The sequence below is a fragment of the Acanthopagrus latus genome, chromosome 5 (assembly GCF_904848185.1).
Source record: "Acanthopagrus latus isolate v.2019 chromosome 5, fAcaLat1.1, whole genome shotgun sequence".
Classification (NCBI taxonomy): domain Eukaryota; kingdom Metazoa; phylum Chordata; class Actinopteri; order Spariformes; family Sparidae; genus Acanthopagrus; species Acanthopagrus latus.
In genome coordinates this window covers 14,830,052-14,851,337 of record NC_051043.1, presented here as the reverse complement: position 1 = coordinate 14,851,337, position 21,286 = coordinate 14,830,052, and the positions used below count along the sequence as shown (strand labels likewise).

General features: G+C 40.9%; 1 protein-coding gene and 1 long non-coding RNA gene across 3 annotated transcripts in view; one reads left to right on the top strand and one right to left on the bottom strand.

The window, feature by feature from the left end:
- fras1 (Fraser extracellular matrix complex subunit 1) overlaps positions 1-21,286 on the bottom strand; it is a 236,646-nt gene that overhangs the window by 150,114 nt on the left and 65,246 nt on the right. For both annotated transcript variants that reach the window (XM_037099466.1, XM_037099467.1), the window contains exons 3-7: positions 15,235-15,342; positions 10,746-10,838; positions 7,218-7,377; positions 4,848-4,981; positions 2,768-2,851 (exon numbers count right to left, since the gene is read on the bottom strand). In XM_037099466.1, coding sequence (XP_036955361.1) covers positions 2,768-2,851; positions 4,848-4,981; positions 7,218-7,377; positions 10,746-10,838; positions 15,235-15,342 — 579 coding nt within the window. The remainder of the gene's footprint in view (positions 1-2,767; positions 2,852-4,847; positions 4,982-7,217; positions 7,378-10,745; positions 10,839-15,234; positions 15,343-21,286) is intronic.
- Positions 2,718-5,332, top strand: LOC119020223. Its single transcript, XR_005075246.1, has 3 exons — positions 2,718-2,954; positions 3,694-3,762; positions 4,840-5,332. It is a non-coding gene; the product is annotated as an uncharacterized LOC119020223 (long non-coding RNA).

The following is a 21,286-nucleotide window of genomic DNA, read 5'->3' as shown; positions in this document are numbered from 1 at the left end:
TTGAGCGGTTACCAGCCTGTCCAGTTATTTGAATAGTTTTTTCATCTGATTGAATCAGTTTTAAACTTTTAAAATAAATGACATGGGCTAAAAAGTACTGTATTTGCCTGCTAAATGATTTGGAGTACAGAGTACAAAGCTGCAGAAAATGGAAAAACTCAAGTTCCCTCCCAAAAAATGTTATAAATGAATATATATCATATTCTAAATGAATATATTTCAGTGTGAAAGTTGTCTTACCTTCAGGTTAACAACCATGATAACAGTCAAATGACAGCTTTATGTAACTTTTCCTGTTTAAACAAGTTTATCCCTGTTTGAACCCAAATGTTGAGACACCTTTTGGTCTGCACTCAAACAAAGCCATGCAGTGTAATCGCCTCATAAAGTTCAATGTCCCTGGAAGACAAAATATTCTCTCTTTCACTCACGTAAAGTGACAGTATCCAAAAGCGGTTCCCTGCTTGCCATGTTTCACGCCTTAAACATATAAATCACTCTTAATTTGGGTTCTGTTGTTGACAGATTAAATCCATACTTCTTTCCTCTTTAGACCTAAACTGCTCAATTAAATACTGACAGAAGCCTGGGGGATGCAAATTATTTCATAATTTCACAAGAAAGGCAACAATGTTATTCACTTCTCATTTATTACATTTATCAAAGAGATCAAACCTCTTTTAAGCACTTTGTCGAGCTCTCTGAACATCAGTAACTTGAATGAAAGGTTTGTCAGTGTGTGTGTGTGTGTGTGTGTGTGTGTGTGTGTGTGTGTGTGTGTGTGTGTGTGTGTGTGTGTGTGTGTGTGAATTAAAACTGCTTCATTCTACCTGAGTAAACATTGTGATCTAGATGCATTTGATTAAACAGCTCTGAACTTGTTTCATGTGAATGAAGTCGTAATCTTTGAAGTTCTGCACTGCACACACACACACACACACACACACACACACACACACACACACACACATGTTAATTAAATGATTCATACACAACAGCATCGTGTACAGATATACAGTAGTACACAGACACATCTCCAGACACAGACTAATGGGTACACCTCATTTAAAACCATTTCTATCAGTGTTCTAAACTAACAGGAGTCAAATGAAACATTAGTGATTTCTCAGATCTCTCACACACAAACACACACACACACAAGAATAAACTTTGACCTGAAGTGATTATTTACTTTTTCTTGGTTTTTATAACAAGGTCACTATAAAAACAGTTCATAGTCTGGAGGATGCAAATTAGTTCATTATTTTCTGGAAAAGAAGACATGTATGTATTGTAATATTACTACACCCACTCTGATAGATAGTACTTTGTTCACAAAATGTGACTTTTTTTTAGTCTTGCCTTATTAAAAATTCAACTCTTCTCAGGGTTGAACAATGTCTGCACACTGAAAATGACACTATTCATCCTATCTGCAGGTCAAATCAGTCTTTTCACAAAGACTGACAATCGAACAAAGAGATATACACAACTCAGGCTCTAATCGGGAAAACAGAACTCTATCAATAACTTCCTAATGTATTTTAAATAGTCAATCACTTACACTGAATGGGAATGGCCCTTTTATTCAAGTATTGGTGTCACAATTTTACAGTGACGCCAAGGTCGCAATGGGATGTTAAAAGATTTGAGCACAGATCATGTTAAAATAACACTCACACTCATTATCTGGATCCTCTTGAATGGAGATAATCTGAATGTTCTCACATGAATTAATTGAAAAAGCCTATTCGTTCGCTAACGTAGAGTTCCCATATTGGTTGATTGGTTGCCAGATTTATTTTAAATTGACTCAGCCTGTCACGATGGTTGACAGTATGGTTCACATACTTTCCTGTAGACAACTACAGTACGGTATTGATCTTCCCTGTGGTATTGCAATAATTCTTCAGAGCGCATCATTCCTAACGCCAACTGCATGGTACCGAGGGAAAACAAAAGTAGTCTCAGTCTGAAAAAAGTCTTGACTATAAGTAAGACAAAATGCTTGTGATATGACATGTTCCCATCGGCCCATTAAAAAAACATACCCATTTATATACACACACACACTCACACTATATCAGTTTATGTGCATGTGAGTACTTTTAAGGTTGAGTATTCGAGACCAAAGGCAAGGCGACATAATTCATTCTCTTTAATAAATAGCAAATTGAGACGTCCCTGACACTTTCTGACACCCTGGAGAGGAAAACAAACATCTGAAGTGACGGTGACGCAGGCATGACGTGTGCGTGTGCAAAGGCATGTGTGTGTGTGTGTGTGTGTGTGTGTGTTAGAGAGAGAGTATGTTTGTATGTATGTGAAGTGTGTGTATGTGAGTACGTATGCTGATTTTAACAGAGCAGCAGAAAGCACAGAGGAGAGGAGAGGAGAGGAGAGAAGAGGAGAGGAGAGGAGAGGAGAGGAGAAAGCTTGTACTTTTTTCATCTTCAAATCAAAATACACACACACACGCACATGTCAGATTCTCCCTGTCATCACAAAAAAACATTCTAATAGATTGTGCAGGAAAACACAAAATGCCGTGCAAAATGTGCCAGGTCACATAAGTACAGATTCGTGAGCTGTCATCTGCCGCCTCCAACACACATATAAACTACAAACATCTCACAAACCTGAACACACACACACACACACACACACACACACACACACAAACACACACCAGCTCATCCACAGCTTTGTCACAGAACATTGCCACTGTTTCACAAAACCAACAGGCGAACACACAAAGGCTACCTACCTGGTACTGTTTACCAGAAGACAGACAGGGGTTGGACACACACTGAGGACAGCACTGGCCCGGTCGGATCACCAAGTTCTCGTGCTGAAGGAGGGGAGAAAGATAAATCAGACAGACAGACAGAGAGAGCAACACCAACAGGGCCTACAATACTAGATCAAGTACAAATCCATATTCTTCTTCTGTGGTATGATACAATTCCACAGCACGCAGCACTGTACATATACTCACTTTGATACTGATAGACAGCCTGACAGTTTAGGTAATATAATTTTAACGAGACTTAGATAAGATCGATATCAATTTCGTCGGTATGCCCGCAGCGCTTACATCGGTGTTTGACCTAGCTTAGCACCAAGTCTGCAAACAGTCTGAGGAAATCATGTCGCTGCTGTGAAATAAAACCCTCCAACAACTCCAAGGGTTTCTCTTACATTGTATCTGTGCAACAGTCACAACTGAGAATTGTAAATTGAAACTTTGTGAATGCAGTTTGTTGCCAGCCTCTTAAAAATAGTACATTTATGAATGGAGTTTGCCATATGTTCTTTGTTTTTGATGATTTGTCAGTTCGACGATATCCCTCTGTAGTTCTGATCCTCCTCATCCAGGATTTGACATCAACAAACATCCTGCCATTCAACTGTATGTGAGCAGATGCCAAACCAAACTCCATTCATCACTCTGTATTTTTGCACCTCTTCCCTTATCAGCAGCTGTAGATTATCTGTAAAATGTGATGAATATTTTTGTCTACAGCTGGAGGAGACACACTTGAGTTCAGCTCGCATCTAATTTGACATTTTTATTGACAGTTTTCCCAAGATTAAGACAGACACAGAGAACGCGGAAATTAAACAGGCATAACCTTACTTTTTGTTGTGATGATGTGTTACCTATACATTTTGTCATGTATTAATTGACAGTATTCATGAATGGTGTTTGGCATGATGACAGCCCATGAGTGGAAAGCACCACACCGCGAGGATGCAGAGGTAGAGACCTAGTACTAAACCACTCGACAATAAATGATGATCAATGCCAAATTGATGATTAGCAACAAAAATGGGACATCAGTTCATAAATCACAAGACATTTAATTTTGCTGATACTAGACGGAGCCTTAAATCACTACATTTATGAATAATGTTTGGTGTGACATCAAGTAATCTATCATGAGAAGGGAAAAAAAGGAAAAAGAAAACGATAAATCGACACATGCGGTGTCCAAGGAGGAGAGTGGTACACACTGGAGATATTAGACCACCATCAGCTGGACACATTGCAACGAGTCAGAAATCCTGCCCTGAAGGGAAAGTTCTGACTAGAGTGCAGTATCAACAAACTCAGCTGAGAAAATGAAGACACACATGGAAATGAGACATGGGGTAAAAGAAAAGACAAGTGAAAGACAGGCATGTGCCTTCCTTCTGGGTGGCAAGGCTCCATTCAGTCACACTACAGCGGGAGCCACGCTGACCCTACATGGACTTATTATAATGTATGTCATATGTATTATGATGTATAAGTCACAATAGGATTTGTAATGAAAACAAGTCAAGAGGTGGGTCTCCATTTTTAAAACATCACTTAGCAATCCAGCAATAAAGCCACCCATAAGGGATGCAGTGAAATAGAAAAAAAGGTACAGTAGTACATATATATAAACTAGGACACACACACACACACACACACACACACACATATACATATATAAATGTGTCACATATATAAATGTGTCACATATATATATATATATATATATATATGTGTGTGTGTGTGTGTGTGTGTGTGTGTGTGTGTGTGTGTGTGTGTGTGTGCTTCTATTCCCATCCTATGGGAGGCGTATAAGTAGTAGTGAGATAGATAATCAATTATGCATTGGAAAGAATTGATTGACTTCCTCACTGACTGTGGATTTCAGGGCAAAAAAGCGCATTTTCCCAAAGCCTCAGACTGCTCCTTCAATATTTGTGCCAATAAAGTCTATTGAATTTGAACAAAGTGACCTGACGGGGAGAGGCACAGAGCCATTGTAACTGCCAGTGTCAACATAATAAAATGTGTTCCAGGAACTCACCGGTTTGCAGGCCACTTGCTGACACTCTGCCACTGAGCACTGGACTTCCCCGTTGCCACAGACACATCTGGAGCAAAGGCTGGGCTCCCACTCCTCACCGTCTCTGTACACAGTCCCCTGCCAGGAGCAAGACTCTGACACACACACACCGATAAACACAGAATGAGTAAACAATGAAAATGGGAGTCAGGTAATGAGCTGACTGTTCAAGCATTGTTTGCCCTCACACTCGTTGATTTACACTGACGAACAAAATGCGGTCGCTAATTAGCTGCTAACCGTTGGGATGCATCATAGCATCTCCGAGACATCATTAGAGTCAAGATTAACCTTTCAGCTCAGCTCCAGCTGCACAGTGCAGTCTGAAAGCCCAAGGTTTGTCACGACAGCATCCTGTCTGAGAGGTGGCACACAAGATGGCACACACTCTGAAGGGGATCCAAGCACCTGAGTGATCGCTTGCCACGGCAAATATCACTAAATAGTCCACTAGAGACTCCGGGAGGCAAATTACATTTTTACGAGGCAAAACAGCATGCATCACGGAGATTGTCTTAAGAAAAAACTAATACCTAAAATGAACTGTATTGATTTATCTCTGTCTCTTTGTCTCTGACGTGGGTTTCCTTTATGACTGATCTTATGTGATATTTTACTTTTAGTGTGACAAGAAGCCTGCAGAGGCTGTAACTACGCTCCAGTCAAGAGTTACATTCACATCCATACACAAAGAGAATAATAATGCACCATATTACTCATAACTGTAATCCTGAAAGCATTAATCATTTTACTCTGCGAACATCACTTAGCTCCTTTTATCAAGATTTGCATCGGGAACATTTACATTTTCATTGGAGCTTCGTGTGGATGGATTCACCAACTGAGATCTTTGTACGTGATCGCATAAAGCGACTATTGTGAAAGGAACAATGACAAATTGTTTAGATTCTCTTAATAATGTTTGAGAAACTTTGTCAGAAAACAAAAGAAGCCTTTTAGTCCCATGCTGCATTGATGGTGTAGTCATCAGCCTCTGCCTATCTGTCTATCTGTCAGTCTAAAGGGGTGGGATAGAACAGAAAACTATCACCAAAACACATTTGGGGTAAGAACTACCTGAACTGAGAGCAGGAGTGGAGCTCATCTTTATTGAATGACGAAGGCAGCTAACCTGAGGCAGTGAGCTGCTCTGTACGACTGTCAGCTCCAGTACAAACACTTTGGCTTCCTGTGTGAACGTGTAAGTGCAGTCCGCGGGGCAAAACCATTGTGTGTGTGTGTGTGTGTGTGTGTATGTGTGTGTGTGTGTTTGGGTCTGTGTGCGGCTTTTTGTCTTCATGCCCTGAAACAGGTTAAAGCATTTGGGGTTAGGGTTTTGTTTACTTTCATGCTTTTCTTCAGGTAAGATCATATGATATTTGCCACATCCCATGAGTGTTTTTTATCTTCTTGACAGGCCTAAAATAGTTCATGATAGTGCACATCTAGGCTTTTAGTTTGGGTAATAGTTTTGCTACCACAAAGAGGATCTGGTTCATTCTGAAGGTCCAAAGATGGCAACATGCAACTCTTAAAGTATATCTGAGATCTTTAAGACAGACTGTCCGCACTGCTGTTTGTGAGCGATCAAATCGGATTTCACTGACCTATCTACACTGGTTGCTGTGGTAACACTGTGGGTGCGTCAGTAGCTATGTACACTGGTAGAGGCTTCCCAACATTGACGTATGAGAAATGGAGATCTATCATCTCACCCTCTAAACAATTGCACTGTCAAGTAGCAGTGCAGAACTCCTCTTTCGCCGGAGGCTCACTTATCCCTTAGCTCAGGCACTATGATGCGCTTCCGTTGCTCTGGATTTAACATCCTTGTTGTGTTACAAGTGATGCCAAATAAAGTGTACGGATTTTGATTTGGAATTGAATTTCGAGCCACATCATAATGGGTCTTGGATCTGATTACACCAATTGCATGTCACAAGTTTTGACTTTCTTTCTGTTACTTTTTTTCTTTTTGCAGACTTTCTGAAATCACTCCGGATATAATCTACGTATCCCAGAAAAACGGATTTAACACTAACAACACATTGCTCAACAAGCAGCTCCTGATTTCAACTGCATTTATAATAACAATAATAAAAAAAAACTCTTGTCATCTTATAAATTGAGGTGAAACTTCCCCTACCTGCGGTTACTTTTCATAGCCTTAGGATTTAAAAGGCACAGAATGGCCTGCCTCAAGGCAGGAAACCAATAAAAACAGCACACAGTACAATAAACGGTACAACTTAAGAAATATGGAAGTTAACAGACAAGTGTATGGAAGTCCATTTGAAAAACAGGGCAGGTGGGTTTGATGAGCGCCCTCACCTCCGTTGCGGCCACACTTGGGGCAGCACTCTCCAGCCGGGGTGAACAGACTCTGGTCCCCGGGGCAGGCGAGGGGGGGGCAGGGGCGAGCGCTGCAGGATACACTCCCTCTGGAGCAAACACACACGGTGCAGGGCGAAGGACTCCACTGGCTGTCATGCTGTGGGTACCAGAGAAACAGAGAGACAGACAGTCACACACAGAAATACAACCAGCTGGGAAGAAAAGAGAGGATGAATCACAGAGACAGCAGGGCTGAGGGAAGCTGCTTTACTCTCTGAGGACGAGAGAACTTTGTACGCCTAAGCCTGAGTGACAGACAAGAGAACAGAGTCACGGGGGGAGGGGGGCGTAAGTATGGAAAACTAAGAGACCATGAGAAGAGTGGAGGAGAAAAAAAGAGATTAAAAAGTAAGGGGGTGTATGTGAATGTGGATAATGAGGCACGCTGTGAGAGTACATTACCTGAACATGTGAACACAGAAATGCAGAGTCTGCTGGGTTAAAGACGGGTTTCGTCTCAGCTGTAATAGCCAGCTTCAGGCAAATGCTAAGCTTGTTGGCGATCTTCCTAGATTTCTCTTCACCCTTTTATTCACATACGTATATACTCATGTTAAAATAAATGCCCCAGGACGACATGTGTAGGCATAAAACCAGGAGGATGTTTCTGCTCTGTGATCGACAGAAGCGCATTGACGGACACTATCCTGGCACACAGAGGTATTAATTAGAGTTAGATATACATCTCATGTACATCCGTGCGTTGATCTACGCGATGCGAGTTGTTCTTTCACTCTAAATGAGAAATCAGCGTGTGGATGTTTCCTGCAGACAAAATGATAGAGGTGAGCAGCTGGCTTCACTCATTTTCTGAGGCGTCAGGCTGTGAAACCTGCGATAAAACCGTCTTTAGCCCGCATGAAATATATCATTAGTAAGAGTTTTAATGGAAAATTGATCTAAATGCTTTTTCACCCTGGAAAGAATAGATCTCTGTGGCGAACAACAAGCAAGCCTTTAATGGTTCTGGCACACAGCCAACATGCTTTTTTTTTTTTTTTTTTTTCCCATTAAATGCTGAAGAATCCCAACCAGTTAAATTAATATGGGGTTAAAAATGTTGGGTCAAACAAAACAAAACAAAACAAATAAATAAACGTATAGTTCCGAATGCTGTTACACGCAAAATAGCAACAAACTGGTCAATTCATAAAACCCATATATTCCAAAATAATACCCGCAGTTGAACCTGCTATAAACACAGACAAATCAGAATCCTCCTTTGTCACCTTAGATGTCTGCAAAAAGTGAAACGCTTAATTCATCCAAAAAGTTCCTCCTGGGGAAAGGAGCAGCACTTTGTAAAAACAAACTGTTCTCCAGTATAGACGCACTGAGGCCGTGACTCCTCTCCAAACCTCCTCTCCTGGTAGTTCAGCTTCATGTAAAGTGCCACTTCACCGGAGAAGTGACGCCTGTGGAATCCCCAAACACAGTCTTGTTTCATTTGAGGACGTGCACTGTCAGCTCGTTGAGCTGGAGGCCACTGGACGCAGGCGAACAAGACAGTGATTGTTTCTTTTGAGAGTAGGAGACGGAAAATTTACCAAATCAATTTCCAAATAATGCGACAATTTTTAACCATCACGGAGACAAGAGAAAAACACTTCATCCACCTGTTTGATAACTGAAAAAAACAAAAACCATTTATCTGCTGCTACAACAGCCTCAGCTCTTCTGCTTTCTGCCTTTTTCGGCAGATTTTATAATCTGGCTGCAAATGTGATTCAACCTCAAGAGCATCAGTCAGAGCCAACACTGATGTTGGCTTATAACTTCTGGCTGACAGTCGGCAATCCAGTTCACCCAAAAGGCGTTGGATGGGGTACAAGGTCAAGTATTTTACACATCAATCTGGAAAAAAAACAATTTCTCTACGGACCTGGCACTGTGCACAAAGAGGTAATGAACAGGGCAGCACAGTGGCTCAGTTGTGAGCTCTGTCCACTCATAGCACGAAGGCTGGGGCAGAGCCTTTCTGTGTGGAGTTTGCATGTTCTCCCCTCGGTCGAGTGGATCCCCTCCGGGTGCATGTACATTTGGTAAATGATCGTGTCAGTGCCCCTGACCAAGGCACTGCTCCTCGTGGATGGGCTGAATGCAGAGAACAAAGTTTCACTATGTAACACTCGGTATGATTGCATGTGTCCATTAACCTCTCCAAAAAAAAAAGGGGCGAACACAATCTGTGCTGTACCAATGAGATTTCCCTGCGCTGGAGCTGAGGCGTCCACAAAAAAAACAAGTTTATGAGATGTTCTCATGCTATATATAGGACAATGTATTGTTCTTAAAAATAGACGTAGTATTATGTTCATTTCCAGAATTGTGTTTTTTCCAAAGAACACATCAGTTTTCTCGTACTGCTCAGTGCTGCTCATTTACTGTAGCTAGTACTCCTTCAGATGTCGATCAGTGAACAGCTGATCGGCCCTCCTGTGTTGTGCCATCCGTTTATCGAGAGGTTGTTTTGTCTCCCCATTGTACAAATCTGTGCAGAGCTGGCTGCATTGAACAGCATGAACCACATCGCTCTGTTTATGTCTGGCTGTTTTCTTTCTGAGGATGAACAAGTTTTTGCCTCATCGTGTTGGTTTGAAGTGAACCAGGATATGATGTCTATTAAAGATCCTCCTGATTTTCTCAGATGTTCCTGTGACATAAGGAATGATGATGCTGTTGTGTTTTTCCCTCTGTCTGCTCTGGATATTTTATACAGTTTTGACAAGGGTCCGGTGTGGGTAGCCACAGGTTTTAAGTGCTCCTCTTATGTGCTTCTGTTCCTTCTCCTTCCCCTCGGACTTAGCGGGCACATTCTCGGCCCGATGGTTTAGGGTCCTGATGACCCCCGACCTTGTGCTCGACTGGGTGATGAGTGTTGAACAGCATGTATTGATCTGTGTGTGGACACAGAGTTCAAACTCTCCTCCAGTAAGTAAGAAGTGGAGAAGACTCTTGGATGAGAGGCAAAACATCTTCAAGAAACTGACACGCATCCAGTTGCCCACGATACAGCGCTTAGAATTTACTGTAGGTCCTCTCGCCCGAATACCTCCTCTGATTGGTCAGCTTGCACACACCTGAGCCAGCACCGCTATGAACAACAAAGCAGCTTTGCTAAATTAATTCTTACATGCCAAACTAGCTGCGAGGATTGAGAGAAACGTGAGAAATGGTGATGAAGCGTGACATCACAAAATCACGTAATTAAAGACGGGACTACTGACGAGTCATTGCAGCGCCAGCGTATTCTGTGGGATAGAGGAGCTTCTGTTGGTGCTGAGTTTTATATTTCAAAATGTTTACATGCATTACCCATGTATAAACACTGAAGGAAAGAAAGAAACTGAAAAAAGCCTGATAGGTCTCCTTTAAATCAATCTTATGTGTGCATATTAATGTTTGGTAGAACGGTTGAAGGATCAGGTGATGGGGAAAGAAAGAGCCACTGTCTTTTTCACTTACTCCGTAAATGACTCCTTCGTACTGGCAGGAGCCCTGGGATGAGGAGATGCACTCTGGACAGCACTTGTTGGCAGGAATCCTCAAACGCTCACCCTTTGGAAAAGACAGACGTACATGAATACACATATGAACACAAAATACAACCAAATAAACACACAAGATGAAAAGAGAACACAGATCATACGGTCTATTTCCATGGAAATCAACCGACATGTGCCAAATAACGAAACAAACAGACAATGATGAAAATAAGACTACCAGGCTTGCACACAGCATGTAGAATACAGAGTGAGCGTGGCTGAGGTAGCACAATACATATAATACTATTGAATCAACGTGCAGTCATATAGCCGTGCCGCCTACACACCCTTTTTGAGGCTGAATGTGTGGAAAGAACCACATCGGAAAGCACTGAGGGCCAGACGCGGCACCGGGGAATGGTTTAGGTATCATTTTTATTTGCAAATAAAAATTATATAGAATGGAAAAAGGCAGAGCGGAGGAACACAATTTGTATAAGGTGAAAAAACACAACCCCTGAGGAGCGTCAGAGAATGCCTTGTGTCAAGTGAAAATGAGAACAAGAAAAGAAATCAGCAGCAGCGAGCAAATTACATGTGAACAGGCAGTAGAATGGAAGCTAAATGTGTAAATAATAATGGGTATCATGGGAAATGAAATGGGTGGACAGGGAACTTTGCAGGAGGTACTAGTTCACCATGAACACACAGACAGACCGAGGTTTACATTGTACTCTCAGCTTGTCATTAATCACCTGGTAGCACAGAATATTTTAAAATAGAAACAGGACCACCAGCTGAATTTTAACAGCATCAGGAAAATTAATCTATCACAACAGCCACTTTGTGCTAACAAATTGGACACTAATGCGCTGAACCTCTAAGTGTTTTCATTCATTTAGGCTCCAGTTCTGCTCTCTCTCATCCTGAACTTTTCATCCTTTCATTTATTTCCAGTCCCTCCAGCTTTTTTTCTTTTTCTTTTTTTTCCCCCCGTCTGCTGCCTCAAATCTAACCACCAAAATGTGGCTGTACTACACGAATTTGATCCGAATTGAGATTTCATTGCCACAAATGAAGAGAGGTGGATCAGATTCAGGAGTTCATTTATCACTGGAGTGCATTCTTGAAGTTGTAAGACTCAAGGTTTTTCTTCTCTCGCGGATACCTTTTGCAGCAAAAGGGGGTAGGGGTCCAGTGCCTCTCTTAGAAAGTGAAGGCCACTTTGTTGTCTACTCATGAACTAATGGAAACCAAAACCAAATAACACAGTGAACCATGAACGCACCGAGGTGTTATTCTTGGTTGTGAACAAGCAATAACATCGTCGCCTCTGTGATATTGTTAAAGTTGATTAGTGGTACAGGACTTACGTAAAAGAGAAAAATAACAACACTGGCAAACACAACTGTTTTCCTCTCATGTTTATGAAGTAAATGTTGATTGAGGCATGTAGATAATGGCTGCAGAATAATGGTGACAGCATGGGACACCATCTGCATAGAGACTGAATCACTATAACCTCACTTTCAATATGCTATTGAGTCTGACACTGGGGACCAAATCTCCCAAGAAAATCCAGGCTGGCAGCCTGGCAACATTTTTTTTTGTTTTCATGCTTTCATTATAGACTGAATGAAGGCATAAACTTGTTTTGTCCAGCATTGTTTGTAATTTGCTGCTCAAAGGAAGCTGGAAAGCAATGTGGTTGTCGTCTCTACAGAAGCGCCAATGAAAATCTGAAGCGAGGGAAGGACAGTTGTCTATTTCCACTTTGAGTACTAATGATTGTATCAATGAATAGAGGAACTGCAGGGGCAGTTTTCCTTTCATTTTCACTGCCATCTAATTTGAAAAAATAAGAGCTGCAACAATTTTCTTCCTTTTCTCCATCAAAGGAAAATGGATAGATTTGATTGAGGATTGTTTACAGTCATTTCTAAAGCCCAAAGGCTAAACGTTTGCAGGTTCCACACAACTGTACTTTGTGTGTTACTGGTGATCTTCTTATCTCAAAAAATAAACCAACATAAGGGCGACACTTTGGGTTCTGGGAATTCTTGACATCATTCACCACTTTTTTGATATTTTATGGACCAAAAAATTAAAAATTAATCATTAGTTGCAGCATAAAACGGAATTTAATCCTTGGAAGGAGAACCTTTGGACTGTATACGAAGAATAATCTTATCCTCTATCAGTATGTGTTGTATAGAATATACTGGCATTCCTATCCAGACATACACATCTGTGATAGGTGATAAATACAAAGCGTAGATGATTACAGGCCTATTATGGAGATTATTAGAGAAATGTAGAGATGGATTTCAGCAGGTCAGTAAATCAGGAATATTAGAGGGAAAGGAAATGTAGTTATAATACTTTTTTATCACACTGCAGGTGAGAGGGAGTCACATTTTAAGAGCTTTTTAAATGAAAGGAGCACATGGCTTGGCGAGCATTATGTCTCATTTTTAATTAACATTGGATTGCTAGCCAGCAGAGTGAAATTCATTAGACATTGATTGTTGCCTTAGCTCACGGTTGGGATTGGATTTGATGCCGTCACCGCAGGCTTAACGTCTAAATCACATTTAAGATGAAGCATGCGGAGGAACAGCCAGACTGATGGGGTGAAAAAGAGCTTTTGAAAATGCGTCCCTGTGGAATGTAATGAGCCAAAAAAAAGGTAGGCTGGAACTAAGAGTCTCTGAAAAACTTGTGTCAAATGAAATGGTGCAATCAGAAGACTTCACTCCACACTAGTCTGTTATTTCAACTATTCTTCCTGAAAGGACAACTCACATGGAAGTGTGTGTTATGAAATGAGGGTTGCTGTTCAGTAGCTTACTGTATGGCAGACTTTTGACAAAACAATATCACGCTCTCTCACACTGTTTGATATTCTGTGGCTAAAGAAATGTCCATCACATCTACATTATGATCAATAACAGTGTGTCTGTTGGAGGCTCTTCAGCAACTAAGCACATTGTCGTGGCTGTAAGTGAAACTTTTTCCTGTATGCTCCCCACTCTTTTTTGTGTAAGTCCAAAAACGTTCAATCAGCTGAAGTATTAAGATAGTTCTGAAAGTATTTCTCGAAGGCTGAGCTGCTTTGCCATAATATTCTTTTGTTGTTAAAGCCTACTTTTTAAGTTGTGTCAAGTTAGAGCACAAGAGAGACTCTTTCTACTTTGCAAAAGCTTTTGATGCAGCTTTTTTGAATTTCTACACTCCTGTCAATTGTCTTCTTCATTTGACTTCACAGAAACAGTGGCCTTTAAAACCATGAGACTGTGTTTTTTGCTTCTGCTATGTTTGTGTGGCAATAATTTAATTTCCAATCAAGTTATCAGCTGAACTAACAACTAGCCACTGTAAGGCTAACAGGGGTTTAAATTACTAAACCATCACCTCCCTGAAATGTCTTTACATTAGCTAAACCTTACATTATCTCATTAGCTAAAAGTATGATGAATAAATACAGTCAACTTAAATGGTGTTAGCCAGGTTAACCATACTAGCTATTTGAAAGCAATTCGTTGTTAGGTTAAGTTACAGCTAACATTAGCCAGACTATTCACATGTTTTGCTACCTTGATAACAGCATGCTAAATAATTAACCAGCCAGCTTAATGCCGCGCTTGCAATCTAACAGCAGCCTAGGCTAGGCCTATCTGTAGGCTAATTACACTATAGCCTGGTTAAACTGCTAAACCATTTGGATAGGCTACTGGCTGCCAGTATTTATTTATTTCAGCTACACTTAATGTGCTCTATCTAACTAATGCTAACTTAATACTGTCCATAGTCCAAGCGTGTTTGGTTATTCATGTTAGCTAGTCAGCTAAGTTGCCAGCTAAAGCTAAAACCTAGAATTAACCTTTTAGTTAAGTTTAAGATCACATCAGCCATACTAAATACTGAATATTTTGCCATCTATATAACATTACGTTAAGATAAATAAGCATGCAATTGTTGATTCGCGTGTGCTTTTTCTCTGAACACAACATCAATGATCAATGCTTTTGCATTTGGAGATACGTTCCCTCATGACCTTTCTTTATTACAATGGTTCATAAGTTCATTAAATGTTTCCACTGAAGATAATCTGCAAAAAATGAACTATTAAAACTTGTTTGAGTAAAGTTTGCCAAGCTGTTTTAGGAAACAAGTGAACCCTTTATACTAAAGTTTAAAAAAGGGAACGCTTTTCAAAGACTGATATGCTCACTGAGAACCAGTGGGTCTGAAGCTTTTTGTCACAGACAGGGCAGAGACTAACACAGTGGCGATGTTGGTCTTTTCAAACGACTTGTTGACGATAGGGAAAAAGCTGAACAGCACCGGCCTCTTCCTTATGAAAAACAGACTTCCCGCTGGTTGTGGTACAAATTGCCTAGTGTAGATTTTTCTCCCAAAATCATAAAATCACCCATACTTCTCCTGTGAAATGTCGAATGTCTTACCTTCTGAAAGTCACACTGTGGGTTAGGGCAGTGGGTGGGCCTGCAGATGGCCACGTCGCTGTAACAGGTACACTCCTGACACGACTGCGGTCTCCATGATGTGTTGTTCTGTCAGGACAAAACAAAGAGCGGACATGAAACACGACTCAGGGCAGACTTGATTCATCACTGCAAAAAAACTAAATCACTCTCTTATGGTCCATTATCATATCCTAACACACCCACATGTCATCTTTATGTCGACAGCTGGGACAAATGACAGTAAACATAAAGGCCCCTTTGTGCATATTAATGTGACTGATAAAAACAGTCTGTGTTTTACCTGACTGGAAGACTGCAGCTTTTGTACTTTTGGAAATGTTAAAACGACGAAAATGTTTTGCTGATATTGTTTAAACGCAGATTAGATGCCAGACTGTGTGACAGTATGCAGCAATCATGCATCATAGATATTGAAATAAAAAACTTTTTCATTTAACTGAATTTTTTTTTTTAAAAACAATGCATTTATCGAAGTTAGTGTCATATTCAGGGAAACTAGAACTGTCTCTCGATGCATTAAGGCAGGTTGCTGCGGTTCATGATAGCTGTGTAAGGTTTTACTGCTCCAGTTTACAAAATGTGAGCACTCCCACAGGAAAACCATTATACAAGTTGAACTCTTATCATCCTCTATACTTAAGGCTGTGAAACACAGAAGGATTTCTGCAGCAGGTGGAGTGAAACTGCTTCAGTGTTGATTAAAAGCCTTGAGCACCATGGCCAACTACACAATGCAAAAAAAAAAAAAAAAAAGGCAGAATGGTCTGAGATCACTTCTGCCAGTTGGCTGCAGCCTTTAGCATGCCTGCTGTTTGTCAATAGCTCATAACACCGGGCTGACAATGTCTTATGGCTAGCTTAAAGCCAGAACTAAATCAATATTCCTGTGCCTGCATATGCTCAGATATATCATCTTACAGTCCATAAATCCGATTTAGCCGGATGATTAATAACCCACTCATGACGGGAATATCCACGGGCTGCTGTGCTTATGGAGTGGACACTTTGTGGTGGGCGGTGACTCCATTTGAGACGGTAGCCACAGCAGACATCTTAATGGACAGGAAACTTTGGCCTTAGGTAACAAGCAGACCCCTCATAGTCTCATATATTCTAACAAGAGGGTACAAAGTCGCGGGCATTACATTGTGGATGGATCTATCTTCAGGTGTCCTGGCTGTGCACCCTGTGGCTCAGCTTGCTTTTCTTGCATGTATAAATGAAAAACAGAATCGAATTTAACCAGGAAAGACCCAGTACTAATGAGTACAAATGACAACAGTAGCGAAGGAGTGCCCACCCCATTGTACTTTCTTATTTGACGCACTGCAAAAAACATCCTCCTTAGAGCCCCTTGTGTAAATATAAATATATGAAAACATATTGAAGATCATTAGTAGTAGTATGAAAAAAAACCACAAGCACAGAGAACATTAACACCCCATACCTCCAACTATCATTCAGACTATACCTCTTCATCAGGTCTCATTTGTCCAAAAAAAGAGAGCAATGCCATAAAAAACAACTCGGAGACATACTGTGCTCATTTTCAGGTTCATACTTTCATTCTGGGTTACCCCCCCCCCCCAAAAAAAGGTTTGCATGCCTTGACACATCAGTCTGAAGTCCTCTGTCTGAAAAACCCTGTCTCTTTAGCCCCCCTCCTTAATACCCAGTCACCTCACCAATTGGTTGGCTCATGCATGCCTGACTCAACACCGCTAACAACAGCAGAATAGCTGTTTAAGTAAAATCAGTCTTCCTTGGTTAATAACAAATGTAATGGGGCTATTTTAAACACCTGATCTCAACAACCACTGTGATGTGCATGAAGGTCTTAAACACATATGAAGAGAAAATAAGGTGTTAAATGCAGCTCTAGATCATGGCTATCCTAGTAGCACATCTGGTTAATTGGAATAATAAGCACTGAGCAAATCCACCGAGCAGGGCCATAAACTCATTACAACCTGTTACATGTGTAACAGGTGGCAACTGGTTGGAGCCCTTTCAGACAAGAGGCCTAAAAACAAGCCTTTTATCTAAACTGAGTGTTAAATCACACGTCACTGATCCACTTCAGCTTGTTGAAATTGTGGTGGTTTTTTTTCTTTGTACTTTTGGGACCTTTCCCGTTGAGTATGACACATATGTTCTTGTCAAAGTAATTGCTGAGACCTGAGAATGAGGGTGACAATGCTTCATAAAAAGTCTGACGCCTCAAGAAACACGAGCAGTCAGAAGATCAGGGAGGTCAGACACAAGCAGCTAGTCACCAGGATGATGAACACAGACACTGTGGGTGATAATTACACAGCTCATCTCGTGTTTCTCTTCCAAATAAATCTGGCTAATCTGAAGGCTTGTTTCCAAACTATCTGATTGTCTGACTGCTTGTGTTTCTGGACCCGCTGGATCAAAGCTATACTATTCGATTTGGCATTTATGCATTTTGTAAGCTGCATCGTTTCACCATTAGTTAAGGTACACAAGAAAGTCATGCAGTAAGCGTGCTGTAAAAATCTGGAGGGAGGTCATGTTGAAAGACACAGAGAGAGAGGAGAACACCACAGAATGAAAATTTAATTAGGGAAAGCAGCCGGCTGAGGGGGAATTGCACTCCTGCAGAGAGCATGTCAGTTGATATGTTCCCTGTAATGTGGTTTGAGCTGTTTATGTGTTATTATGTGTTTTTAATTGCGAGTTTGTGGGCGTGGATCTCTGCGCAGCTGTGTCCAGATGTGTAATGAGATTTATGCAAGGGCAAACGGGTCGTGGGCAATCTCAGCACACATTTATGTTCCAGCTCAGGGAGGAGGAGGACGAGGGGGGAGGGACGTTCACAAGTAATAGGATTGTGGGTGTCAATGGAGTGCTTGCAGTTTTCCCAAGTAGATTTCAGTCCTCTGTGACAGAAGCCATTTAACACAGGCACACACCGTTTGAGATGTGAGTCAAGTTTGTATGACACCCGACAAGGACCAACTGTGTCAAATAAAACTACTTACTCCACAAACAGGTTGTGCAGAGGAGTCAAATGTACTTGTTAAACCCTGTTATTCCCCTTGAGACTTTCCCGAAATTCATCAGAAATCAGTTTTTAACAGCTTATGCTGTTAGTAACATGCTTAACTTGATTATTATGCAATTATACTGAATACAATCTGAAATACAACAACAAAAACACCAATAAATGAGCCAGTTTTCTTGGAGACCACTGCCAAATACAGAAACAAAACAGCCTGTGGTCAAACCAGAAAATACCTGATGAAGAAAAAAAGTCTCCAGTGTGAACCTTAGAGGATGATTACACCCCTCTTAGCATAAAACATACAATTAAGGTACAGCATTAAACACATTGAAAGGTAAATGCACAGAAAGACGGAGAAAATACACAGATTCACTCCAGGTAGACAAGATAAAGATGCGCTCAGCTTGAGTTGAAAATGTTTCAACTTGAGTGAAGCCAAAGCCCAGAGGGACTTCCACCACGGGGACAGGAGGCCACGGTGACAGCTGTCACACACATGGTGATGGAGACAAACATGTGCTGTGTTTGAACACTTCCATCCATTAGCTGAGCGCGACCAACAAAAGCATGAAAACCTCCTGCGCACTTGTGGGCTTTCTGCCAACATTTGTAACACAGTGTGACTTCTTCACTTTGCTTTTCTGTCCATGCAGTGCTTAAAAGGACAAATAGGATGTCTCAATACAAGAAAAAGCAATCCAGCTGAAATGCAAAACCAGATTCACAGCGACAAGCACTCTGACTTGCATTTGCACTATTACAGGAAGGGGAAGTGTCTCTCAGGTAATGTGTTCTGACTGCAAGGAACAATCCACAGGGTAGAGTGAGATCAGTTTGTCATGCTGACTCTACCAATCCCTCTCAGTCTCTGTTTGCTTTAAATAAAAAGCCAGGGATACCTGCCCCTGGCCTCCATTGAACTTTAAGCACAGAAGTATCTTCCATACAGTCACTGTGGCAAAGCCAGCATGAAATCATCACCGTAAACCTTTCAGTTAGGATTCGCCACACCAACCAATCTCACTACAAGTCGGCGATGCTCTCCAGTGCGGTAACAGTCTTTTCTTTATCAGATAGCTTTCTAACATATTACCCTGCGAGGGGAAAAGAGGTTCAAAGCAAACTTGTAAATGGAAAACCCTTCTGATTGGACCATAACAGCAGAACTGCAGGCTACTCAGTTATTCTTTTCTAAGGAAAGTGGTTGAGTATGCAACTTTATCAAAAATCTATTCAAGTAAAAGCAGGAAGATTGATTTTAAACAAACTTTGCATTGAAAGTACAACCAAGTGTAAAAGCCATTCAATTACAGTTGAAAGTAAAAGGATAATAGGAAATTGACTTGACTTAAGTCTAACGAAAGAAAAGACAACTACATATATATATATAACTACAACTACATATATATATATATATATATATATATATATATATATATATATATATATATATATATATATATATATAGCAGAGATGGAGGAATCCATATTTTATCACAGCATAAGAAAACAGACACTGAATTATAATGACTTTTCTGAACATCTGTCTTGCATCTGTCAGCAGACAGATGTCTAAAATGCTCTGATGCCCTACTCAAATGTATCGCACAACCTAAGAGTGTTTTTTATATGAAGGAAAATTGTATTCCTTGTATAAATTGTCAGGTTCACTACATATAATTATATATCTTTTATCGGGATAAGACAGATGTCTTGAAGAAATTAGTGAGTGTTGCTTTGAATACAGTGTGTGTGTGTGTGTGTGTGTGTGTGTGTGTGTGTGTGCGTGTGTGTGTGTGTAGGCGGCGGGAGTGTCAAAGGATGTTAATAGATTGTGTGTTTGTATTTGTGGTTTTAAAATGAGAACATCTTGTGTAACCACCTAAATTGGATAAAGAGGTCATTGGGGTTAATAATAAGTCTGTATGTATGCAGGTATGCACTCAGAAATAAGCTTCCAGTTATGGCTCTCTGGCTGCCAGTCATTCTTAATAGAGCTGTGTAAAATTAGCACAGCAGCTAACAATATAGGTGACTTTAGCTCTGACCGGGCTGAGCGCCACAGCTCAGAGGGCGAGCCTATTTCAGCCGAGGTCTCAGGGGGATTGGGGAGGTTGCAGTCAATTCCAAATCCACCTCCTGTTTGCCTCTCGAGTAGACCACGGTCTGAATGGGATTGACCCCAGGTTCGCAGTAAACACGGACCTCTTAAAGTGGTAGAGACAGGGGAGCAAAGATTTCCCACGAAACCTGGACTAGCTATTACCTGACCTGCCCCCTCCTGCTCTGACAAGTCTGAGCCAGGGGAGCCATATAGCAGACAGCAGCGTGAGTGTTAGTGACAATCCCTCCCCTTCTCCCGATGAGATTGTCCCCAACAGGGACCCATACCTGGGACTCGTTGATTAAACGTCTAAGGAGTTGAGGGCCTATTTTATTCCCCTCTGGAGAAAGATATCTGCCTCAGATCTGATTTAGGGCTGAAGCAGCTCAGCCAATGCAGCTGCACGTCTCCAATTTCATAAAGAAAAAATAGATCCATAACTTTCGCACAGAGTACATCCTAGTAGAGGATGTAATATAGGACAGCGCTAAGTTTGGTTTTGTACTGTGCGCCTTTGGCTGGTAGGTTTTCAGTTTGAATAACTGACAAACTGACTTATGTGGATGGAAAAATGTAATAAAGACAGAATCATTGGCCATTAAATCCAAGACAATTAATCTAAAAATCATATTAAACAATCTGTACATATTTTCTGTATAGAATTACCAGAATGTAAACAAAACATTTGCTATAAGATAACACTTTTCAAGCAGTAAGACACTGAGCAGCTGAAGAAAAACTTTTTGAATTACTTTTGGGGAATTGAAAACATGATACAAATGCAACTAATGAATGATTTCATTATTATCTAGGCCTTCACAATATGAAGACAATCTGTGATGACTGATATAATCTTGTCAAAACAGCACATCATT